Source organism: Gambusia affinis, linkage group LG12 (genome assembly GCF_019740435.1).
Source record: "Gambusia affinis linkage group LG12, SWU_Gaff_1.0, whole genome shotgun sequence".
NCBI lineage: Eukaryota > Metazoa > Chordata > Actinopteri > Cyprinodontiformes > Poeciliidae > Gambusia > Gambusia affinis.
The window spans coordinates 24,724,885-24,751,512 of record NC_057879.1 but is presented as its reverse complement, the minus strand read 5'-3'; the positions used below and the strand labels follow the sequence as shown (position 1 = coordinate 24,751,512).

General features: G+C 37.5%; 2 protein-coding genes across 2 annotated transcripts in view; both read left to right on the top strand.

Moving 5' to 3' along the window:
* Nucleotides 1-789: 789 nt before the first annotated feature.
* On the top strand, nucleotides 790-22,420 carry LOC122841401 (integrin beta-1-like). The gene is made up of 16 exons (XM_044134682.1): nucleotides 790-1,108; nucleotides 10,631-10,697; nucleotides 11,683-11,768; nucleotides 13,757-13,970; nucleotides 14,098-14,268; nucleotides 15,335-15,573; nucleotides 16,406-16,561; nucleotides 16,636-16,731; nucleotides 16,810-16,899; nucleotides 17,218-17,358; nucleotides 17,437-17,639; nucleotides 18,153-18,391; nucleotides 19,780-20,002; nucleotides 20,121-20,353; nucleotides 20,515-20,549; nucleotides 21,750-22,420. The coding sequence occupies exons 2-16, from the start codon at nucleotides 10,631-10,633 to the stop codon at nucleotides 21,876-21,878; spliced, it is 2,322 nt and encodes a 773-aa protein (XP_043990617.1). The 5' UTR covers nucleotides 790-1,108; the 3' UTR covers nucleotides 21,879-22,420.
* A 1,916-nt stretch (nucleotides 22,421-24,336) lies between these two features.
* Nucleotides 24,337-26,628, top strand: part of LOC122841288 (enhancer of polycomb homolog 1-like) — a 35,270-nt gene continuing 32,978 nt past the window's right edge. Inside the window, exon 1 of the mRNA XM_044134477.1 lies at nucleotides 24,337-24,668. The gene's annotated coding sequence lies outside the window, so the exon portion shown is untranslated. The remainder of the gene's footprint in view (nucleotides 24,669-26,628) is intronic.

Genomic DNA, 26,628 nt, shown 5'->3' with positions numbered 1-26,628 from the left:
AATTGAGATTGTATTTGTCGTATGAATTAACTCTATTAAGGACAATATAAACAATATTTGGCAGACTTTCTAACAGACTATATTATTATTATTATTATTATTATTATTATTATTATTATTATTATTATTATTATTATTATTATTATTATTATTATTATTATTATTATTATTATTAATTGTCCTCAAGACAACAGTTTTCTTCTTTATTGTGAAAATATTCCATAAACAGAGCTGACCCCTGGTGTAACAAAACAGACAAGCTTATTAAATGCATTACTGAAAAGTATAATCAAATAGTTAAATGATGCATTTCAAAAATATGTTTTGCTTCTTGTTTCATGGTGGGGGAAAAACAGCAAAACAGCAATCAACTCTGATAACAGGAAGTCGTGGTTTTTCAACTTATAAATGAAAAATAAATGTAACTTGTTAAATATTATCCAAAAAATTTGGAATTTACTTAAAACTGACCAAAAATAATTACTCTGTACATTAAATGTATCTGCAATTATAGAATCACTTTGGCACCTAATGATTGCTACTTTCAACTTCCTCTTATCGATTTTGCATTTTATTCATCAATACGTTATTAAAGTAGCATTTGCTGTGTTAATGTGTAGTACTGTTGTAAATAGTTCAGTATTTGCAGGAGAAATTTGAAGATTTAAAGCTGGGTTTTCTGCGCATGCTCATGAAAACAGTTTTCTCCACATCCGAGGTGAGCAAGGGTTCATTCTCTGCTAGCGTGTTTGTTCTTTTTAACTTTGCTTCCCGCTGTACTTCCGGTGTGGGCGGGATTAGATTCAGAATAAGGGGTTTGTTGAAGTGAGGCAATAGAAAAAGCCCCACCAGTGTTATATTGGGACCAACAACGTGTCCCAACCAGATTCTGGATCTTCATTTACTTACTTTATAACGAATGAAAAGAGTTTTATTGCTCCTGTGTTTTTTACCCCCAAATTGTTTACTTCCACGGTGATCAAATAAAGCGAACCCAGATAACAGTTTTAGCTAGTTTTTTCTCCAGGATCCGTTAAAAAAGGGACACTTTCTGGACCTAATGTTGCTCTGATCTAACAACAAACGCCCCGTCAAGCAACGACCTAAGGTAAGTAATTTTTTTTATTATTATTTAAATTTATCCAGCTCTGCCTCGATTTCAGCTACTTAAACAAGCAAACAAACAATGTGAGCGTCAAGAAAGAAAGAAAAGGGAAGAAAGTAAAAAATATTTGTCTTCAGGCGCAAAACTTCTGGGTGTGGATCAACGACAAGCTAGTTAGCGGTCGAAAAGTGGCTGGTTGTTTTCAACACACATCAAATAAAGCGGGGTTTAAACGGCTTTTGTGTTTAAAGCTGAGTAAAGGCTGGGAATTAATCCGAATTTGGGTTTTGTAGGGAAAGTAGGCCAGAAGTAGCCGCTTTGTGCAGACAAACAGGGCAGTCCTCTGGTGACTAAGACGAAATGAAGACAAAAGACGAAGTTATCGATCGCTTCTCGCGTTTATTCTGTTGGTTTATTACCATCTAAAACATTCTGATTAAATCTAAATGGCATATTATGTTGTTTTTCTCATTCTTGGTATCATTTTACACGTCTTTAATCCTTATTTTTATACAACCTTAACTACTCAGCTGTATTTAAAATGTTGCAAATCTCAGCTTAAAAAAGTGTAGACCTTTTATTAATTAAAAGTGTGTTTTCTAGTGTTTTTAGTTATTGTTTGGCGCCCAGGTCCAAACAGAACTGTCTTCAGAAATGTTTTCATCTACAGGAAAAACACAGAAAATGGACCAAAATGCTGTTTTTTACTCCTCGAAACCTGTTGGTTGTGCTAGACATGAAGTATTCAACATGTGGCAATATGCGCTGTAATGCAGCAAGAAAAGAATAAATGGCGAACAAGTTTTTTTGCAGAACTTGGTTTACAACTACGGGCCTGTAACCCTCAGATATTGTTGTCATTATATATGATGTCTTTGGGTCATAGGTCATTGTCGAGGCTAATTTGTTTGCGTTTTGTTGTCCACATTTATAATTAAGGACAACATTTTCACTATGAAACTTGATTTTTGTTGTTGGGCAAAATGGTATAAAATATTCTTGTTCCCTTTTGAACTAAAGGTTTTCCGTTTTAGCTTGGTTTTATTGGATTGTGACATTTTGTCTAATTTGATTGGTTTCAATTAGTTGTTAAAGTGTGTTTGCTAGTGTTTATTAGTTATTATTGGTTAAGTGTTGTTTAGTTTTTATTATAGTAGCAGTTTTAGTTTTGTCATACACTGGGTAATTTAGAGGAGCAGAATTTAAATATGTATACATCGACTGGTTAATGAAAACTCTACAGAAAACTGACTCTGAGACTTAAACAGACCCAGGAGGCGGGTCATAGTGCCGTCAATCAACCTCATGTTCTCGCCCTTGCTCTCTGCTAAGACGCTGCTAACATACTGTGTTGTCAGCGCTATGAAAAGATGATTGACAGTGCAAATATGTAAAAAATATATTTTCTATAAAAATTACATATTGGGGCTTTAAAGTGTGTAATAATCAAGATTTTTGCAACAAAAAAAAAAAAAGATTATTTAATTAAAATAGTTCATGCTTATTTTATTGTTGAGTGAATTTTAAAAATCCCCAACATTTTTGGTGATTTCAGTTTTTAAAAATATATTTTTAGCTGACAGTTGGCCCACATGACAAAAAGTTTGGACACCCCTCCTAAAGACATGAAGAATTCTTTAAAGGGCAGATGGGCAGTTCCACCAGGTGTTTGCTAATTGCTGCTAGCTAGTCTTGAGGCGCATATAGGAGGAGGAGCTGTGTCCTTGAAGGTGGGGCTATGTCCACCCAGGCGTTTTGCACATCTGAATGGTTGCCATGGAGATTCAGTTATTTTTCAACATGCATGAAAGAATCAAGGTGTGTTTTTGATCAGGGGAAAACATTAAAATGTTGATTTTATGTAATACTGCCCCTTTAAAACGAACTTGTGGACTGTATAAACTTTAAGTCCAGAACATCTTACTCATCTGGTTAACCAGATCTTTAGTGGCTCTTGTTGAGCCTTGCCCAGAGCTGTGATAAAACGTGGAGCTCAGGTATGCTAACAGGTCTGGTCTTGTCTCTCAGTGTCTTCCTGGAAAGGATTCATAGCCTGAAGGCTGTTGTTTTCTCTCTGGAGGATTAACGAGAAATCTGATCCCGCAGAGTATAAATCTGCTAATCTGTGAAAGTGCATATCTTGGCTCTGTAGTGACAACTTGCTCTTCTTTGGTTTGGATCAGGGCTGCTAATTGCAGACATAAGGAAGGGCTGCAGACTACTGAGTCACTTCCCTTAGCGACGTTATTGTGCGGTGTAAACAGGGAGCGCCATCCGGAGCAGGTTACAGGGTCGTTCTACGTTACTCAACGCCAAACCTTCACCCCGGACCCGTCACCCATGAGTCACTACTGACTCGAATTAAACTACAGCCTCCATCTGACTGTCTGTGTTGCCTTCTCTGAAGAAGATTACAAGTAAAATGTCTTCCTGAACCAACAAGTCCTGTTCTTTTCTCATTATTTATTCAGTAAATTTGTCCTTTTTTTGGGATTTCAGTTCGTTTAAAAAGTCCAGGGAGAGATTTTTCTTGGTTCTGGTTGCAGTTTCTGTGACGTTGCGCTGGAATGCATTCCCTCATCCCTCTAATTACAGCTGGGAGTTTAGGATTTTCTTCCTATGATGGCAGACGTTCAGTGAGAAATTCTCTCTTTCTTCTTCTCAAGTTGACTTCTAATTTTGTCTCTGCTACAATAATTCTAGCTACAATAGGGAGGATTATATTACCACGGACCTGTAATCTGTTGTCTTTGGAGTTCTTTTCTTTGGGATTTGGTATTTCTAGTAACTAAAAATCTAAAATATTGGAGGAAAAACCAACTTTGTAAGATGTACAAAGTGAAAGAGCACCACTTATGATTTAAGAAACTTTTTGTACATGTTTAAAGCTACATTATGTAACATTTTATGATTAAAGTTGTTGTTTTGTTTTTGTACATATTTGCTAAAACTGTCATGTCGCTACAGTATAAAATAAGACAGATAAAATAAAAAGCAAAAGTTGTAGTTCTAAGCTTGTGGCAGCCTACCAAGATGGCCGTCGATTACAAAGTTTACGAAAGTGTGACGTCGCATGAGAACTACATATTGGAACTTATCGTGACAACAATAAATCAAAATCACAATAAATGATACGATAAACGCCGGACCCTTTTAGCTGTGAGGCTGAGCACCGAGTCTTGATTGATCCTCTTTTACTTTGCTGCTTCAGTTTTCTTGAAGATAACCATTTTAGTTAGAAGGTGAATGTCTTCTCTACACGATCTCCTTAGCTTCTGCCTGACGAAGGAGGTGTTTAGATCTGTAACAACTCTTCTGTAACCCAAAGGGAAATTCCTGGTCCTTCCGCAGATTCCTTGGGGTTAACAACAGGCTGGAGTTTGATCCAGAAAGGAAATGGTCAAAGGGTCAAGTTGGGGTGTTTCTGTAACCAAAGGACCAGAAACAAACTCTCGGTCAGAGGCAGGTCTGGGCCGACTGGACGACCATGGGGGGCAAACCAAATGGACGAGAAGAGAGGAAGGGCGTCCATGTTTTATTAAGACAAAGGCGTGATTTGGGATTAAATATGAGCTTAAATGAGAAGTAATCCACAAAAAATAAGAGTTGTTTAATATTTTTACACTTTCCAAGGAGTTTGACCAATACCCCTCCTGTTTTTGCTCAGGTTTAAGTACCTAAGACAAAGAAAATGGACAAATTCATTTCAAAGGAAGTGCAAAATTAAAAAACCAACCTTACTCTGGAGAGTGTTTTTCACTGCAGTCTGGTAGGTCTGAGGAATGGAGTTCACCAGTCAGGGCAGGTCAATCTGAAAGCTTTCTGTGTTTATCGGTGCATCGCTAACAGTAATTAAAAAATAACCAATTCCACTGGCAAATTATTTTACTTAACATGTTTCCTGTGTTATAAGTGAAATTATCTACAAGTGGAACAAGTAATTTTTTCTCAAAATTAAGGAATTATTTATGCAACATAAGCTTCTATATGTTGCTGAGAAGTTATTTAGAGGTTAGTTTTGTCTGAAGTTATTGCAAGTAGGGAAGCACCGATTGTAGTTTTCTGGCCGATCTCCGATTACCGATCTTTTAAAAAACCTAGCTTGCAGATTCTGATTTTGGCCGATAACAGTTTTTTGTCTGAAATGTTGCTAATATATCAAGAAAGTTCCTGAATTGGCAAAAATGAGGAGATTATTGTTGACTGTAAATGTTCAAACATGACCTGGTCGGCCGGTTTGTCACAGGAGAAAAGAAAAGCACAGCGGTTGATTTTTAGACCTCTGCAGAGGTTGATGTCATCAGTGGATAAAATCGGGTTCACATGTAAAAATCAGCTATTCACTGATCTCCCAAAATGAAGGACCGATATACAAATGCATCCCTGATATTAAGATACTCGCACTAGAAACTAGACCAGAAATACTTGGTTAGAGTTGGTGTTTTTGCAGTGCACAATTAAAAAAATGTAGCAAATTCACGATTTATTTTCTATTTCTAAAGACCTATATGTAATTCGGAAAAAAACAAGGTATTTTTATTTAAACAATGTTTAAAAAATATAAATAAAAAAAAAGTAAGTAAGACCCTGTCTATAGTTTACATCAACAATGATTTACAGATTCCTTTTCTACAAAAAGTGGACTACTGTGCTTTATTAACATATCATCTCTTTAAAATAAAAACAAGAAAAGTCTTAAAAATGAATGTAGCCCTTAATGTTCTCAGTTGGACATTTTTGGCACTATTGGTGCAAATAGTGTGGTGTACTTTCAAAGTCATGCATTTGCAGTTCTAGGAAGGAGAAGCTGCATTAAAGGGCCGGCGTACCTCACCGTGTCGGAGTGTTAACGTGACCTGCAGTGGTGTGGAAGTGGTTTCAGTGCAGTTCTGTTTTCATGAGAACAGAAGCCATCAGTAATACCATGTGGTTAACCTTTGATCCTCAGAGTGTAGCAACCACAGCAAGCTGCTGCCTCTATTTACGTTTTCTCTTGCAGGATGCATGCATGTGCAAAGGTTAACGCTGCACATGTGAATGAGCTGTTTCTGCGTCTCCTGGTGTCAGAGTGGACTCTTCTATACACACCTCAGTTTGTTGTTTGGTTCGAAGACTTTTAGCAGGAAGTAGTTTCTGCAGGTGCCCTTGAGGTCTGGTCACATTTACCATAAACTCAGCCATTTGGGGAAGACGTTGTTAGAGCTTGAACTTTGACCCTTCAGTCTCCATCTGGATGACTTCAACTTTTGGTGCAACAAGTCAAAGAAAGGTCAGAAAATCTGCTGAGTTAATCCAGCTCTTTCATTCAATAAAATCCCACTGGCTACACATCAGACCACTAAATGAAAACACTTTGTTTCTATTCACTCCAAGCTGCATGTTAACTTAAAGGAAGGGGGCTCAAACTGGGAGTCGGGGGCCATGTTTTGACCGCTGGACTGATTCTTTATGGCCCCCCATAAATTAGGACAAGACTACAACTTTTAACAACCAACAAACAGGTGTTATCTTTTACCAACTTTATGGTTTCCTGTTTGTTGTCATGGTAACAAGGACCACATCTACTCATTGACCTGTACTCTAAAGTAAACCTTGGTGCAAACAAAATCTGCTTCTAATCGCCGTATTAAAACTTGGTTAAGTACACCAGGTGTTTTTGGATAAAGACTGACCCAGATCCTGATTTTATTGCTGAGAAAATAAAGAAATATTTTAAACCTCATGAAGTTTTGGATCAAGGGAAAAAAAACACTAACTCAGTTTACTAACTGACCCAGTTTATTAACTAACTCGGTTCCTAACTTTATTCCTGAGGAAAAAATGATAAGCGGTTTTTCACTGATGGGTTCTGGTTCTGGTTCTGCTGCTCCTCTCTGTGTATTAATAAACCGTGTTGTGTTTAAATAAACAAACTGCTAATAATACAACAGAGAGCTTTATCACGTCCAGAAATATTTTGTATTTTGTGCAAATTTTTAATATATTATTTACTTCATCGGCTGATCTGCTTAAACATCTTTTCTCTTTTATTTTTTGGTTCTTTGCTTGTTTTTGTCTTTTTCCTACTTTTGTTTTTGCTTTATTTATTTTATGTTTCTTCCGTTCTTTCTTTGGTTCTCTTTTTTTATTCTATCTTTTCTTCTTCCTTCCTTCCTTTCTTTCTTTCTATCTCCTTTTCTTTCCTTCCGTCATTTTTTATCTTTTCTTTCTTTTTGTATCTATCTTACTTGTATTTTATCTCTCTTTGTCTTTTGTATTTTCCTTTTTCTTTAGTCCTGTTTTGTTTTTCTTGTTCCCTTCCCTCGTTCTATCTGTGTTTTTTCTTTTTCTGTCCTTTTTCCTCACAATATTAATATTTTTGATTGACATTTGATCAGATTGTCTTATTGGTTTATCTCTAATCATCACTGATTGAAATGAGTGGAATTACATTTCTACATAATTGAACTTGAGTTTAACTTATTAAATGATTCTAAATTCAATTTTTGATTTCTTTGCAGATTCTTAAAGATTTTCCAAAGTCTTGGATAATATTTAGTTTCAGTTTAATTTTTTAACCACTAGCTGTGAGATTACCAAACTTTCTGAGGCAAAAGTTTATTTTATTATGGAAAGCAAGTCAACTTCTTCTTCATAGCTAGAAAGGTTTGGTTTTCTCACATAAATTGACTCCAAGGTGAAATTTAGTTTTTTCATTTCACTTTATTATGAATCTTTCTCCTATATTTACGCCTTGTGTGTCTCCAGCTGAGATGCGTGACTCCTCGCCTCTGACTGTCATTAAAGGTTAAAAAGTGTTAATCAGCATCAGCTCCGTTTGTACTGTTAATGGGACCGCCTAAAATGATTCCAAGGGCACAAATGGCCCACGGGCCACACTGTGGACAACCCTGTATTTACAGTAAATCTTAAAAAAAAATTGTCATCGCAGAAAACTGAATTATATTAATTATTGATCTTTTTCTTCATTAGTAGAGCTAAATACTCAATCAGACCAGAATCAACTAATTTCCACTTGATACAGAAAAATCAAAAATTAAAATAATTTTTCCTGTTAAATACATGCTTTAAATTAAGACATCACTATTCTGGGTTTAAAAATGCCTCAGCCTGCAGATTTATTTTTATAAAATTAAGAAAATCAGATAGAGGCTACGGTGATTTGCAAATTACACCCATCTTATAATTGCTATAATTGCCCAGAATAGGCAGGTCAAAATAAAACCTAACATCTGTATTAGATGGAAAAAGCTTCCATCTGTCCAAAAAATTGATCTAAATTACAGAAATGTGCAGATCATTAGATTTCAGGACAGAGCTGGTTTCTGTTCCTGATTTTATTCTCGTCAAAGTATTTTTCTAATTGGTTTTGTTCTGCTGGACTCTTTGGGTCGATGGTTTCCCTCCAGCTCACGGCGGCCCTGAATGCCTCCAGTCAGTCAGTCATCGCTCTGCAATCTGCAGCCCAGCGTCGGTTCAAATCCCTGGGCAGCAAACAAAGCCGGTCTGTGGGAATGCTGGGGTGGAGCGTTAATGGTGTAGAAATTCTCCACAGCTGGGGTTGGTTTGAATTTAATTATGCTTTTTGTTGCATATGTTGCCCTGAAACAACGCCTCCATTGTCACAGCTTAGCTTTGTTTTTTGGGGGGTTTTTTCACTTTGTTTGTCACATTTTTTAAACTGCAAATGTTATCACTTTTACTCTTATAGTCGTGTTCAGGTTTGGAGCTTGTATTTGTTTATTATGGTGAGAAAAAAAGTCAGGAGATTTTTTTTACTTATTTTTTGCCTACAACTGTTAGTTTTGATACCTAACCAACCGGCACTCTCTGCAGGAATTTAAAAGCTCTCTGGTGGGTTAAATCACTTTCTGCAGTTTGTCACAATCAACTAACAGTCTTACTTTTATTTCTTTTCTATTATTGAGATTGATCCATTGATTTGCTCAGTAACCAACAGCCTGAGTTGACTCGGCTGTTAAAAATTGAATATTTCCTGCAGGGTAAATTAACACGGTTCCTCTACCTTTTATCAAGGAAGCGTACGACGGCCGCCTGATTAAATACGGCCACATAAATATCTAACCGGTCTCATAAGCTCTCCTTGTTGCTGTCTGGAACCCGTATCTCTAAAGAGCTGTGGCTGTTTCTTCACGGTTTCTAATGAAAGCTGCTGCTGCACATCTGCTGCAGTCGTTGCACATCTGCTGCTCAACTCGGTTGGACAGCATGTCCTGGGGCTGCGCTCCTCCTCCGTCTGTGTTTTCCTCTGTTGGTGCTTGTTTGGATGATAGTTTGCCACAGCAGTGATGAGTCTGTACCTGAACTCCACGCCCACAGCAGAACATGTCAACATTTCTGAGTTCAGTCCTGTAGGTTTGTTGAATTAAGCCCCTGAAAGCTGCCTACAAACTTTGATTGCATCTCATTTACAGCTGAATGAAAATGCTGACTTTCTTCATCAGTTTTCAGCCACTATTCAGTTAAATCGTAACGCTTTTGTTGCGTAATTTACATGACACCAGTGACCGGAATCTGTGGTTGAAACAAGGTGTCAGATTTACTAAGCAGAGGTGTGAAAACGCACAGCTGTGGATATTATTCTACTCACAAACAGGCAAATAACAACAAAAACAATGCTGTCAATTAACCCCATGTACTCACTGCTAAATTACCTAATGGGGGAAAACAGTTTATCCACCGTCTCTGGCCAATAACTTCCTGTGTCGCTGATGAGTTGTGTCATATTTTACATCCAGATCCCACTAATCATAATATAAATGCCTCTGATTTGGTTTGTGAAAAAAACAACACAATTCAGACGGGAAACAAAAATAAATTCAGCTGCATTATAACATAAAGAGGAATATGTTTTATCAGTTTATCTTTAAGAGAAATAAAACTTCTTGCAATAGTAAATTCCCATTTAAAGGAACATTCTGTCCTTAAAACCGTCACATTTTACAAGCACATTAGAAACACTTTTTTTGTTGTTTTTATGGGTGTTGCAGTTTAATAGCTGCTTAATTAAACTAGAGCACAGAAATAAAGTCTCCTAGAAGTCACTCTGTTTGGAGTTTCTGGTTTTTATTCCTTCTTTAATATCAATTATTTGTGTTCCAGTCAGTTTGATGGTGATGGCCTTCTCGTCGTTTTGTTGTGTGCTGCAGTATTTTATTTAAATGATTCAAAGTTTATATAACATGAACAAAGCATAAGCAGCTAGTGCAGTTTGAAGGGTTACGCTTTGTTTCTGGTGTTTGCACACACACAGAGACGGTGTGATCACAGCTTGCAGATTCCACTTAACTGTTATATTTGTGTAACAATTTGTTCAGGGTCACAGAAAATCTGCAACCACAACAAATCCAGAAACTATGCTGTTAATTTTAGGCATTAATTTGAATAAAACATGTATGTTTTATTACAAATCCCACTTGAATGTCATTAAAATGAGATACTTCTTCAGAAGATGTTGATCTCCTTGTTTTTACTCATTCATATTTACCTTTTTCTCTCTCACAGATGAACCTCCAGTTGCTTTTTATAGCGGTTTTATCAGCGGTTATCAGAGGCGGCTCGGCTCAGCAAGGTAAGAAGCACAAATACCAGCTGGTAAATATTAACCAGCGCCACGTTCATTGACCCGTTTTCAAGATATTCTTTTATTTACAGCCAAATAAAAAATTTTTCAAAGCTACAACCATCAATAAACATTTATTGACATAGTCAGATAAAAGACTTTAGCTGCTTAACCCTTCACTGCCAGCTGAGCAAGTTTGGTGGAATCGACTCCCTCACTCTTTGGTAACCTAGCAACTCACTCACTTTTCGGTTGCCTAGCAACGCCTTGCTGAGTACCTGACGCAGCAGCAGTTTAAGGTTTCTCCACCGTTCCTCATAACTGCTTAAAAATAAACAACGGCATGGAGTGAGAACTCTTGATGAAACAGGAACACCACCGGTTTGGCATTATGTCAGATATTTAAAACAGAAAAACTAATCAATAATTATTGATATTGACTGATATGAAACGGTTATATTGTGATGAGTTTTTCGTCCAGTCCTAGTTTCTTATGGAAATGCCAAATTTTTCCTTCACCTTTCAATAAAAATACAATAAATGCATTAAAGTTTGTGGTTCTGTTGAATTAAAATGTGAAATAGCTTTTGGGAGATTTCACATTTTCAATAACGGTTTAATAATTTGGGTAACAGTTTGAGGCTCCAGAGCTCGAGGGATGGCATCCTGCCAGTTTTAGATGAGTTTTCACTCCACAGCTGATTTAAATGATCCGACTACTTCAGCAGGAAATAATATTCTGCTAACGAACCATTTGATTCTGGGGTGAAAAGACAGGGAAAAGAATTGAAAACGTTAAAGATTTCTTTTATGTTTTTTCTCTCCAGCGTTACCTCATCAGTTGGTCCGCTGCCTGAAACATTTCCCATCATGACTCACTTTTCTAAGCTGGGATGGGGTTTCTTCTTCTCTGTCAGGCAGCAGCTGGTTCGAATCAGTGAGCTAATGGAAAATGTCTTGTTCGCTGTGGCTCAGAGTAACTTTTCTCTTTCAGATGGCAGCATATGCATCAAGGCGAATGCACAGTCATGTGGGGAATGCATCCAGGTCTCTGAAAAGTGTGGATGGTGCACGGATGAAGTGAGTTCTGCCACTAAAACCTGAAGAAAACGCATTCGTTAAATATCTTTGTTGGCTTCTTAGATGCTTTCTAAGAGGCGTCATTGTGTGCATAAAATGTTTTTTTTAAAAGAAAAAACAAAAACACCCATTTCAAGCTAAAATAGAAGAGGTACAGAAAAGTTTTGTTTTATTGTTTAAATTTAACATTTATTTTGTCACAGTCCTTTTAATTAGTCATAGAAAGAACAATATTAGATGCAGTTAGGGCTGAAACAATTAATCAGTTATTGAAACAACCTTCAGCTAAGTTAATAATCAGTAAATCATTAACTGGAGTATTGGTACTTAAAAAAAGTCAAGTTGGTCAAAGAACAGCTCAAGTCTGCAATTAAAGCAAACATTTACAAAATGTTGCATTTAGGATAAAGCAAATTCTTTGTCTGTTAACACCCAGAACTTTTGCTATCAAAATAATTAATTTAATCGACTAATCCAAAAATTAGTCAACAGATCAGCCCTGCACTTTATTGATGTTTGGTTGAGCAGAAAGTTAAAATCTTGACAGTTTAAGTATCTTTGCTTCAAATGATGAACTCTAAAGAAAATGGTCAAATAAAAAATCTGGAGAATATGCCAGTTTTTAATCTGATTAATCATCAGAATATTTGATTAATCGGCAGAATTTTTTGATTAATCGTCAGAATAGTCGATTAATTATCAGAATATTTGACTAGTCAACAGAATATTTGATTAATCGTCAGAAGTTTTTACTAATTCCCAGAATAATTGATTAATTATCAGAATAACTGTCTGTTGCAGCCCTAATTATTTTTCAGTTGTAATGAATCGGAGTGAGTCGACTGATTTTGGCTCTGACTCAGTTTCTGATCAAATCCAACATCATGTTCTTGGGAACTAAACTGCGCAATCTTTCAGGGTATTGCTGTTTGGTACTTGCAGCAGCACGCCATCAGCTCTTCATTCTCCTCATGACACCTGTGTTTATCATCTCCACCTCCATTTAATCTTGGCGGCCCGGATTGGGCAGCATTAACCTGCATGTCAGGGCACACTACTTGTTTAAAATAGTTTTAAACATCTGTGACGCTCGTTGGATCTTCTTTTGCCCTCATCAGAAGTGAGATTGGATTTCCAGCTCATAAAATTCACCTCAACTTTTATAATTTATACAAATAAACCCAACCAGAAGAATACACATTTAGGCTATTTTTACTGTTTTTTTGTTGATATAATTATATGCTTTTTGTACAGAAGGAAAAGCAGAATATCTTGACTATAATTACTGAAAGAATGAAGTCAAAGCATATTTTTGTTCATTGTTTCATGCTCTTCCTCTGAGTGTTAGGCTTGTGGCATCCTTTATGCACCATTCTGCAGTTTCTTCCTGTTCCTCTTTAGTCCAGACGCACCGCAGCAGTTCATATAAAACAGATGAATTATAGCTGCCTGGTTTGTACTCCAAATGTTTTTTTATTTATTCAAATTCAGTTTATTTATGTCCCAATTCTTAATTTATAATGTTTGATTGTAGCTATGCAGTTAAATTTGCTGCAGTTCCCTTTGTGGGGAGGCATATGGTGACAGTGGGTGGTTGTTTGCATCAGTTAAGTTTGCAGCAATCCCTTCTTCTGAGTAACATCTGGCTAATAATCCTGACTCTGGTTGCAGAAACTCCTTCTCTACAACACTTTTTATTCAGATCTTGTTTTTGTGGATTTTTAGTGCAAAAAGTTACAAAAAAATGGAGCAAATTGAAATTGAATGTAATTTTTTACTATATCCCACTACATCGTCTTTTTTTTGAGTGGTCTTGTGCGGTCAGTTTCTTTGTGGAGTCGTTGAGGTTGTGCAAATACAAACGTCCATAAATTTTTCTGTGTTCTTGCAGAGCAGGTTCTCCAGAGACCGCTTGGTTTTTGTTGCCCGATTCGTGTCTTGAATATTATAATATAACCCTAACCCAATGGCATGTTTGCTTTTTGCAGAACTTTCTAACCGTTGGTTCGCCCAAGTCGGCCCGCTGTGACGACCTTGAAGTCCTGAAGGAAAGAAAGTGTCAGCAAGTTGAAAACCCGCGTGGAAAAATCATCATTGACCAGAACACACCGGTCACAGTTCGCAACGATGGACCTGTAAAACTGAAGCCTGAGCAGATCACCCAGATCCAGCCTCAGAAACTCACACTCAAACTCAGATCTGGTAAAGATTTTCTCCCGTTTTCAGAATGAAATCCAGAAATGTGTGGCCGTTGTTAAATGTTGGGGTTTTGAACTGGGAGGAACCGATTTTCTGAGCGTTCTCAGCTGCTGCTGTTTTTGTGTTTTAGGAGAACCGCAAACCTTTAGTCTGAAATTCAAGCGTGCGGAGGATTACCCCATAGATCTGTACTACCTTATGGACCTCTCCTTCTCCATGAGAGACGACTTGGAAAATGTTAAGAAACTTGGCACTGACCTCATGAGGGAAATGAAGAAAATCACCTCAGACTTCAAAATCGGTGAGTGGAAAACAGTCGAGGTTCCTCCGTTGATAAAAAGTGTCAGATCTGTTCTAAAGGAGGCAACAACTGATTAATGGTTTATTGGATTAAAATCGGTTTCAATCTACTAATAACATCTGGTTCGATCAGCGGTTTGAAATGTTTAAAATTCAAAGAACAGATTTTGCCCCAAGTTTTTAAGTTTTTAAATGTTTATAGTTTATCAATTTATTTATGCTGCACTACCTTTTTTATTTTTAGGTTTTGAAAGAGAGAAAAACAATAATGCATCATCAAATATTTTTTTAAAATTCACAAAGTTTCCAATCGAATAAGAAGAGAAATAAATCTAAGAACTACTAATTCTAGTAAATCTTATTCTTTTCCTGGAAAAGCAACAAGAAAATAGAAAAACTGCCCAACACTACTTTTGTTTATTATATCTATACTTATAAACTGAAGCGAGCGCTGGTGCTCATCCTTAAGTTGATGCAGAAATAATCATGGCAGAGGCATCCCAGAACAGCAAAGCTAAACGGGCCAAACAGAACCCGGTGTGGGATGTAAAATGCACTTTATGTGGTTCTGTTTAGAAATATAAACACCTGGAAAGCTCCTTGAGGGATTACCTTAATAAAGCTCATTGGAACACGAAATGTTCAGTTTATTCAGTCAGTATTTAAAACAGTGGACATAAAAAACTGTAAAAATACCATGATGTGCTCAGGCCGGTCATGATAACAAATTTATCTAGATAATAAATTGTCAGTAATTATTGCGATAAATATTGTTTTGAGACGAATAATATATTAATAATTAATTATATAAAATATCTAAATATAATCCCAAAGGGAAGTTAGGTATAAGTAGTATAATATACTGTTGTTGTTGTTTTCTTTCCACTGGTATCTTCAGCCTTTTTTTAAGTGACCCCGAAACGGACTTAAGCCACGTTTTCATCATTTTTACACAAAATCCTTTCAGTACCTCGCCAACCACTAGGGGGCGTTTGAGAAAGACAGTGCTAGCTCAATAAATCTGAAACTCTTGCTTTAGTAATCATCTTTTCTTAAACTCCCTTCAGGTTTTGGTTCGTTTGTGGAGAAGACGGTCATGCCCTACATCAGCACCACCCCGGCCAGGCTGCTGAACCCCTGCACAGGCAGCGAGAACTGCACCAGCCCCTTCAGCTACAAGAACGTCCTGAAGCTGACCGAGAACGGAGAGGCATTCAACCGGCTCGTCAGCCAGCAGCAGATCTCCGGCAACCTGGACTCCCCAGAGGGCGGCTTCGACGCCATCATGCAGGTGGCCGTGTGCCAGGTGAGCGACTCACTAGTGCAGCCAGGCGATGCTGTTTTCAGGTCAAATGTGTCAATGCAACTTTGATTAAAGTGTCATTATTTACTGAATAGTGCAAAGTTGACACTTTTAGTGCAACTTTCCTACAAAGTGTCATTATTTACTGAATAATGCAACTTTCCTTCAAAGTGTCATTATTTACTGAATAAGGCAAAGTTGAGACTTTTAATGCAACTTTGCGTTAGGAATGTCATTATTTACCAAACGACACTTCATGACAACAGTCCTAAAAATTTCTGAAGACTCCTTCATGTTTATGACGGTGTTATCCGAGTCTTTTGCTTCAGATAACATGTTACCATTTAATTTCTCACTTTTTTTTTCTAAAAAAATAAACTACATTTTCAAAATGTGGCTTTTATTTCACTCATTTTTTTGTGTGTGTTTATAAGATGGAGCATTACAGCCAGGCTAGGATAATTTTTGTTTATTTACAATAATATAGTCATAGTGACTTAAAATCAATGAAATTTCACTACTTGGTGGACTAATATTCTGCAACTAGGCCTTTATTTTGGCATTATTAAGACTGTGTTTTTATATTTTTTTGATATTTTGATTTTTTTCATACGACATCATGACTCTACAACTGTATTCTTATGACTTTATGTTGAATTCAAAGTCTAAATAAAAAGAAGCTGTGAAACGTGCTTGTCAAACAAGATGGCCGCCCCAGGTGCTGACATCACTTTGAACTATGGAAACCCAACAAACAACATTTGGGTTAATCAATAACATTGATTTATCGTCACGCTGTGCTTTAACCGGAGGAATTTCTCCGTTTTGAACCCAGGATCAGATCGGCTGGAGGAACGTCACCCGTCTGCTCGTCTTCTCCACCGACGCCGGCTTCCACTTCGCTGGAGACGGGAAGCTGGGCGGGATTGTCCTGCCCAACGACGGGAAGTGTCACCTGGAGAACAACATGTACACCATGAGCCACTACTACGTAAGCGGGTTCAATTCAATCCCACATCTCTCCTCTCTGACGCGCCGCTCTGAATATTAACATCCGTGTTGCAGGACTATCCCTCCATCGCTCACCTGGTTCAGAAACTAAGCGAACACAACATCCAAACCATCTTTGCTGTGACTGAGGAGTTCCAGTCGGTTTACAAGGTGAACTATCAGCTGTTTTACTTTGACTAGGACCCGTTTATCAGACCTGCCTCCTCTGATCCTTCCATCCTCTTACAGGAACTCAAAAACCTCATTCCTAAGTCGGAAGTCGGGACGCTTTCTGCCGACTCCAACAACGTGATGAAGCTCATCATTGATGCTTACAACGTAAGAACTGATGCCCACCAGCAGGGTTGGAACGAGTTCTGGGCTTTTCATTATAGTTTGCTTCTTTGTCTAATTTAAATTAGTTTAATTATTATTATTATTAGTTATTTAGTTTGTTTTTGTTATAGTAGTAGTTTCAGTTTTTCCATACTTTGGTTAATTTTGTATCGTGATTATTTTATTTCATTTATCAAGCAGGTTTTTAGAGACAATAAATAATCAGTAGGACAAGAGAAAACATGCGACATCAGCCATTAAATCCAGGAAAGATGAATTTATTTTACTCTTTTTTAAAAAAAATTCTTCCTCTTTTGGCAGTCTTTGTCCTCTGAGGTTGTTCTTGAAAGCCCGAAGCGGCCGGCGGGAGCTTCTATTTCCTACAAGTCCATCTGCAAGGACAACATGGTCAATACAGGAGAGAACGGGAATAAGTGTGTCAACATCTCCATCGGGGATGAGGTAATGCTGAAAGCCCTGGAATATCCTGGAATATCCTGAAATCTGTGTCAACTTTAACTCTTTCCTCTGGTTATCCAGGTGCATTTCAACATTACTGTAGAAAGCCATAAGTGTCCATCCAATGGGAAACCGGAGGTGTTCACTATCAAACCTCAGGGCTTCAGGGAGGAGGTGACCGTGGTTCTGGATTACATCTGCGACTGTGACTGTGCAGCGAAAGGAGAGGCCAACAGTCAGCGGTGCTCTGAAGGCAGCGGCAGCTATGAATGCGGATCCTGCAAGTAAGACGTTCTCCTCCTCCTTTCCTTCGCAGAATATTTCAAAACAACAACTCTTCTGGGCCACGTATTAAGCAAAGTTCACCATTTGCATGTTTTTTGTGCTTTCATTCACCTGAGTGAAGTCAGCCCCCCTACCTTCTTCAAATCTACCAAATCGATCTCATTTTAATTCCCCATGGGGTTCATTGATTAAATGATTGATCGTTACGACTGGCTTCGTTGTTGACTTGCCATCCAGAAACCACTTGCTGCATTCTTGTTGGTTGTGCAGGAGGCTCCATTTATACTTTTCAAAGATGTAATTTGTATAATTACGCAACTGTTTGCAGCTGTTTTCACATGGGAGTGTAAACGTTGAGCTGGGGGGCGTGGCCAGCAGCAGCCCATTTGGATTTAAAGTGCTGGAGGCCCTGAAACATTTCAGAACTGAGCAGACTAAAATCTCATTGTTTAAGAATTATTTTGTGATAAAAATTTTATTAAGTATCGACTTGACTTCACGTTGTGTTTCAGATGCAACGAAGGACGCATCGGTCAGACGTGCGAGTGCAGCAAGGACGACGTCCGGACCGAGGATCTGGACGCCAACTGCAGGAAAGACAACGGCACAGACATCTGCAGCAACAACGGCGACTGCGTCTGCGGTACCTGTGAGTGCAGGAAGCGGGATAATCCTGCAGAGGCGTACAGCGGCCAGTTCTGCGAATGCGACAACTTCAACTGCGACCGCTCCAACAACAAGCTCTGCGGAGGTCAGGAACAAATGATTTACCTGCATCTTTTAAAAACTGCTGATAGGATTTAATCAGGCTGTCTTCGTCTGACATTATTTAATGGTGACAAGAAGAACGCTGAAAAAAATCTGTCATGGGCAAAAGTTTTTGTCATTGCAGGCGCTAAATGTTAAGTATCATTATCACTACATCAAAAGTCACACTGATAGATTATATATTTTGCTCCATGTATATTTCTCAGCTTTATCATTTCTTCAGCAACATTCAAGGTACATGGCAGCTAGACGTAGAAAAATGAGTGGGAGCCAAAAGAAATTAATCTATTTATTAATCACACAATCCAGCAAAGTGAAGACATTTGCTGAAATGTACCAGTAATGAAGCCATTTGGATATTTGGCTCTTTAGATGGAAAAACAAAACCTTTGTCTGTAAATATCTTCCACTCAGCATTGGCAGTTTTATCTTCAAGAAAATGAAACAAAATTCATTAACGGCGCTGTAATAGGGACTTTGTAGATATTAAAAAAGGAGTAAATTTATCAACATTTGACGTTTGAATTTCTGAGTTTTTTGGCAGAAATGTACTCCTCTCTTTTTTCTGTCTGCAATAGCCATAACATACCGTCGTATTTATTAACATTAACATCTTTATTAATGGATTAACTGAAAAAATAACCAACAGCTTTTCACATGTTGATATTAGAATTTTAACTGTAAATGCATTTTTTGCTCCACATAATGAAGCATTATTGCATTTTATTCAATAAAATGTTTATTTTCTTATTTTAAAAAGGAATTGACTTATTTGATTATTTGCATATTTTAATGTATTTTCAATATATTATAAAAATAGTTTACTTTTTAAATAAAAAAATCTATACACTGTTGCAAATTCCTTTATCTGATTAATCATTAAAATAATTTATTAATCGTTAGTTCTTCTATCCGATTGGAGTAATTGATTAATCGTTTGCTCTTTTATCCGATTAATCGTTGGAATAATTGATTAATCGTTAGCTCTTTTATCCAATTAATCGTTGGAATAATTGATTAATCGTTAGCTCTTTTATCCGATTAATCGTTGGAATAATTGATTAATCGTTTGCCATACCCCTTTGAAATTCTTTCAACACCTTTACAGTAGAGAGAGATGAAGAGCATCAACCATTATTCTTGCTAAAGCATCTCCTCATTGCTAACATGTAATCGTGAATAAGTAAAATAAATGACCCATGTAGAGTTTAGCACATCATGGATTTGTTTAAAGCTTTTTCAGGTTCTAACTTGGTGACAGTAGATTTGTTTTACATGCATTGCCTGGACTCAGTCGTGGGCTTCCAGCAGAATAAACCATCAGGCCGTCGTTTGCTTTGCACTAATTCGGTTGCTGCTGTTTGTGTCCAGGTCACGGACGTTGTGAGTGCAGAAAGTGCATCTGCGACGCCAACTACACCGGCAGCGCCTGCGACTGCTCCATGGACACTTCCACCTGCGTCGCCAGCAACGGCCAGATCTGCAACGGACGCGGCGAGTGCGAATGCGGCAGTTGCAAATGCACCGACTCCAAATTTCAGGGGCCGACCTGCGAGGCCTGCCCCACCTGTCCAGGTGTCTGCACGGAGCACAAGTGAGTCAGAACACTTTCAGAAATTTAGCCCAGCTTTTCTCTTCTGTTAGTCTGTCATTTTTTTTTAGTTTTGCACTTTATTGGATATTTGTGAGTCTGATCAGCCGTCTCTCCTCAGGGACTGCGTTGAGTGTCTGACCTTCCAGACCGGAGTGAAGAAGGACGTGTGTAAGGATGAGTGTAAGAACTTCCGTCTGTTCCGGGTCCAGGAACAGAAGCTGCTGCCGCAGCCCAACGACCAGACCTTCCCCCTGGTCATCTGCAAGGAGCGCGACGAGAACGACTGCTCCTTCTACTTCTCCTTCGCCGTCAGGAACAACACCAACGAGGTCTACGTGGTGGAGAAGCCCGGTAGGTCAGGCTCGGCGGGTCCGGATGGGTCAGATGGGTCCAGCTGGTTCTGGCCATTTCTCATCCATCCCTCCATCCATCCATCTGTTCTTCCATCCTTCCATCCATTCTTGTATCCATCCGTCCGTCCGTCCCTGAGTGTGTTGGTGTTTCCGCCTCAGAGTGCCCGTCCAGCCCTGACATCATCCCCATCCATCCATCCATTTCTCATCCATCCATCCATCCATTTCTCATCCATCCATCCATCCATCCATTTCTCATCCATCCATCCATCCATTTCTCATCCATCCATCCATCCATCCATTTCTCATCCATCCATCCATCCATTTCTCATCCATCCATCCATTTCTCATCCATCCATCCATCCATTTCTCATCCATTTCTCATCCATCCATCCATCCATTTCTCATCCATCCATCCATCCATCCATCCATTTCTCATCCATCCATCCATCCATCCATTTCTCATCCATCCATCCATCCATCCATCCATCCATCCATCCATTTCTCATCTATCATCCCTCCATCCATCCATCCATCCATTTCTCATCTATCCATCCCTCCATCCATCCATTTCTCATCCATCCGTTCTTCCATCCTTCCATCCATTCTTGTATCCATCCGTCCGTCCGACATCATCCCCATCGGATGGAGGTAATTAAAGGAGATTCCTGGAGTAAAAACTGTTAGCTGCTAATGCAAATGACTTGAGACTGGGGTGGAGATTCAGCTTCAAAACGACCTGAAGCTGCTTTTCCAGCCAGGTTATATCAAACCATAATCGTGTTTTAGAAAAATCCAGCCAAAGTCTTGATCCGTTTTTAAAAATAATCGTATTAAATTATTTATTTTTCTGTGTTTAAATTGTTTTTTTTATTTTATTTTTTACATTTTTATTATTTTTGTGCAGACTTTGGTATTATTTTTTGTTATATATGTATATTTTTTCCATTTGTTTGCTTTTTACTTTTTTGTTTTGTGCATTTTTATTTTACTACATTTTATTTTTTACTTCTTGAAATATATAAATATTATTTACTCTTATTTGTGTGTGTTTTAACTTTTTCTTTAATTATTTTTTGTGGTTTTTACTTTTTTTCATACCTAAATCTATTGATAGACTTGGAAAAACATTTCACTCTCCATCCAATCTGACTGAGCTTTAACTATTTTACTCACTAGATGTGGAAAACAGTCTCAGCTGAAATGTCCTTGTTAAACCTGATAAATATGTCCGCTCAGGATTTAGTTGTGCTCTAAATACTCTGTGTGTCTTCTCTGTTGCTAAATCTGAATGAAAACAGTTGAAACGTGAAGGTAGATGAGAACATTTGGAGCTTTTCTTTCTCTTCTGTGAGGAGGGAGTGGCTTTGTCTTCTTCCAGTGCTGCCACCTAGTGGAATGGACTTGCAAGCAGAAAAGTAAACTTTTTCTTCTGGTCTTTTTGTTTTTGTTTTCAGGGTGAGAATCCGATCTACAAAAGCGCCGTAACAACCGTGGTGAACCCAAAGTACGAGGGGAAATGATGTTGCTTCTTTCTCCTTTTGTGACGACACTGTACATGGAGAGGAAAACGGGCCGAGGCGAGCGGAGCGGGGGTTTTATACAACGTTGCTGTTTGTCGTCGTATGAAATGATAGAGACGCTTCCCGACACTTTCTGTTTTTACTAACTTGGTTTTATTTTCTTTGCTTTATTTTGAATTTTTGGGAGATTGTTTGTTGTTTTTTATAACTGGACTTTCCATTCATGGGGTTCGCTCTGTTCAGCAGGAGGTAATCAGGAATCAATGTTTTTAATACCGATCAGGCATCGGACCAAAGGTCTTTGGAGCCGTTTTAAATCCTCCATGTTTGAATTGAAATGTGTACAGTATGTTTTGGGTTCTGTAAAGCCATATATCTGCAGCTGAACAATCATTCAGAATCGGTTTTCTCTTCTCTGGCTGAAAGAACGTCGGTTTACAGCTTTACTGTTTCAGGTCTCATTTTGCTTAATTTAAAGCTCACTCAGGTCCTTCATCTGCAGCAGCACCAAATACACACCTTGTTTTTTTTTTTGTTTTTTTTTTTAAAAAAAAAAAAAAAAAAAAAAAGATTACCACTTTAAATTTAAAGATTTTTTTTCTACTTCTTGTCTCAATCAGATGTTAAATCTACAGAAAACGGGAGTTTTGATTAAAACAAGTTTTTCTGTTCTGACAGAAAACTGCTGCCATTTTTTTAAGTGCCTTCTTTTACACATCAGGCAAAGCAGTTTTCTCAAATTATTTATTAAATAAATCAAACCACCCCAACATAGCGTCTGATTGTGTTCCTTACTGGGATGTAAATAAACTTTTGGTTTAGTGCTTTTAGGTAAATTTCAGGTTCTTAAAGTGTGGGTCAGGGACCTGAAGGGGGTCGCGAGGCACCATTCAAGGGGTCAGTTGTGGCAAAATGTTTTGAAAAAACTTAAACTGTTAAAATATTAAGAAATAACTGTCTGCATTCGATAAGTAGGCCTTAAAAGGAATTAATGTTGAACATTTTTTCAGTTTGATGTAATTTGGGAAATTACAGATAAAACCTGGTTTGATTTGATTGATAAAATAATATTTAATAACACTACTGTTATGGTGAAGGTTGACTAGTCTTCAGGGCCATGTAAAAAGCTACAGTGGGCCAGATTTGGCCCCCTTGGCCTCAAGTTTGAAACATGGGATGTCGAAAGGGACTAAATCAAATAAATTAATATATCATGAAATAAATAAATGTACCATTAAATGTCTTATGTATGAGACTATGCTTTTTAAAATTTTTTATAAAAGAAATTCACTTGGGATTTTTTATTTCTTTATAGTATTAATACTAATTTAACTTTAACATTTTGTTACATTGCAACTATTACTTCAAATGTCACTGTAAATAAATGTCAAAGTATTTAATAATGTTGAAGTGGAAGAATTACAATCTACAGGTTAAGACTTTAAAAAAAAAAGACAAATCTGAAAAGTGCGGTGCACATATTTTTAGTGAATTGGACAGAGCATGTATCTGCACTTCAAATTTGACGTTTTGCCACAGAAACTCAGTCAGGTTTGGACTTTAACTAGGCCATCCTCATAAGGTTTAAGGTTAGAGTTCTGCTGAAAGGGTAAGGTTTTGCAACAGTTTTTCCTCCAAGATTGACATGTTTAACAACATCCAGCTTCTTTCTCTCTGCTGAAGAAAAGAATCCCCACAGCATGATCCTGCCACTCGAGTAAAGTGTATTTATTTAAAAAAGGCTACTCAAGCACTCTCATCACGCAGAAATATGATGTCATCTACAAATTCTAGTGTTTGAAAACTTTCCTTAAGTGGAAGAAGCATTTTATCCAATAGAAAACTTGTGAAATTGTAACTTGCAATATGCAATGGTATTTATCACACCTTCACTTGGTCTGAAATGTCACATTAGGCTCAGCGGAGAGAAAATAAGTATTTATAAACAATAAGTCTCACTTTAATATAAACTGTAGGTGTGACTGTATATGGTGTATTTTTGGTTAAAACATCACTGCTTGTTTAGTGACATTACTCAAAGTGGGTAAAGTGTGTAGACTTTACAAAAGTAAAGTGGTAATATTTCATAAAATAGTAAAACAAAAAAAAAAGTATGGTATTAAAAAATTATAAAAAATATGTTTTCCTAAAATAATCTTTCATATTTAAAGAAATATTTCCCAATTATTCATAATTTATTCTAATTCATAAAAATATACATAATGACAGTAAAATCTTAGTTGTTAAAAGATTTTTAGTTCAATCATTATCTTCATCTTCATAAAGAACTTTTTTGGAAAAAATGCCCCTTGCAATGTGGCGGCGACGTTGACGTGCGATCCGGATCTCCATTGTATTTCGTGTCTGCGCCAGCCAATCACGTTTCGTTTCAGCCCCTGTGGAGCCTCTCTACAGGTGATTGGTGGCCTCGGCTAGCCAATCAGATGGCGTGTTTCACAGCAAAGTTGTTAACCCCCAACAGTAGCACTTTGCTTTCCAGCTCCCTAGTTTCGACTAACGGAAGGAAAATACGGACTTTTACCGACTGAAAGACGCCGTTTTACGGCCCGGATGTTGAACGGGAACCGGCCGCTTCTCACCGGCTGGTTCTGTTCGTGAAACTAAGTAGAACCAGCGGTGGCTAACGTTGATGTTAACTCCCTCTGTGGCTCGCTTGCGTCGTGTTCTCTGTCGTCTCTCCCTCGGGTTTTTCTTCTTCTTCTGGTTAAACTTGCAGAAATGTTCCCCATCTATCCCGAAGGCTTCCACGTTTCCACACAGATCCACTCGGTGAGTATTTTGCTGCCATGTTTTTAACTCTGATGGCCAAAATAAAGAGGCCCGTCGTGATTAGTGTGTTTTCTGGCATCAGATGATTTCATACACGCAATCAAATTCCTGGCTGGTCAGCTGGATGCAATTCAACAGCAAAACCACAAGTCTCTACTCAGTTTTTCGGCCCCTAAAACCACCAAACCGCCAAAATATGAATCCAGATATTTTAAAAATGTGTAAATAGATATTGAAATAATAATATATATCCGAATATAATTTGATTTGTTAGATTTTTCATGAGTAAACCTCAGCTGAAGGAGACAGTTAAAGGATGTCTGTTTTTTTTATTACACCATCTTCTTTTGAGGAGCTTTCATGCTGATGGCAGGATAATCTGGAACATTTTTCTGCTGGATCATATGCAGTTTTGGGTGTGTGACTGAACAGTGCCAGGCTGTCCCTGTGGTCTGCCCTGGAACTGCTCGGCCTGGATCATTCACTGCAAATATTATCTAACCAACACAAACCCATCTTCATGAAAGCAGGGGGAGGATCACCCTGGCTTCACATCTGCATCTTAAATGTCACTGTTAATTCAAACAAAACCCAAAAACCGACCAGAACTGAAAACATCTGCTCCTTTAGGAGAGCTGGAAAGCTGAGTTTTCCAGTTCTTTCCTGTGATTATCTGAACTATTTCCCTATTGTGGGACAAACCCCACCCACTTTGCACTTGTGTGTGTCAGCTGGAAGCGTGCAAGCTCTGTTTTCACTCCAAAATAATGTCTTCAATCATAAACATTCCAAATGTTTATATACTGTTTCATTTAAAACATCTGATGGCATCAAATGACACCAAAATCACATGATAAATGAGACTGGTAAAACATTTTAAGAGCTGAAATTGGGCCTGTCACAATAACAGATTTTGCTGGATGATAAATTGTTACAGAAGTCATTATGATAAACAATAATATTGTTATTTTCAGAGCATTTTAAAGTAATATAATTATAATAACAGTAAGAACACATTCTCAAAGCTCAATAAACTTTAAATTCTAATGAACATTTAACGCAGGAGCTGGAAGACATTTTAAATATTCAAAATAAATAAGCAAAACAGGAATAAAATTAAGTATGAAGTCTCTGTAAACAAAATTATCCTTTAAAAAAGGGCTAGTCAGACTGAAGACTTTCATCATCCAGTTTTTGGCAGAAGGAGACAAAAGAGAAAAATAATAAATCATACAACTGGAAATGATTGCCCTTATTTTAATTTATCATGCAATTAATTGTTTTATTGCTTATTGCGACAGGTTTAGCTGGAATATTGTGAATAACATACAACATTTGGTGAAATTTAGCTAAATTTATTTGGAACAGTTCAGTCATTCAGTTAACATGACTAACTAACTGTTTAAAACTGAAGAAACTTAACTGAATATTTTGTAATAAATTCAAAGAGTTATAGAAGCTGATGGTTGTGGGCAGAAAGGATCTCCTCTTGCAGTCTGTATTAAAGCAGATTGAAGAAGCTTCTGACTGAAGACACTTTGTCAGTATGGTATGAGACAGATGATCTGTGAAAAAGTTGAGCTCCTCTGTTCCTCCCAGTGCTAACTAGAAACGAACAGTCACAGCCAGGCGGCATGTCAATCATACCTGTATGTTTACAGATTATCTGTCTAATAATAAACTGTCACAACAGGTTTTACAAATATGTAAAATAATAATAAAAAAAAACCGTTATACTGCAGCTTCAATTTGGGGAGCTCTGCAAATGGCCGATATCTACGTGTGAAACAGTCTCATCCGCCTCCATTAAGATATAATTCAACCTTAAATGAGGTTAATATAAAGAATAAATAATATGAATTACTAAGGCTTACTTCCAAAACAAACCAAATGGTGAAATTCAAGACTGCTTTTCAAATCAACAATAGTTCCGTTTCCATTACAATTGCAAAGTTTTAGT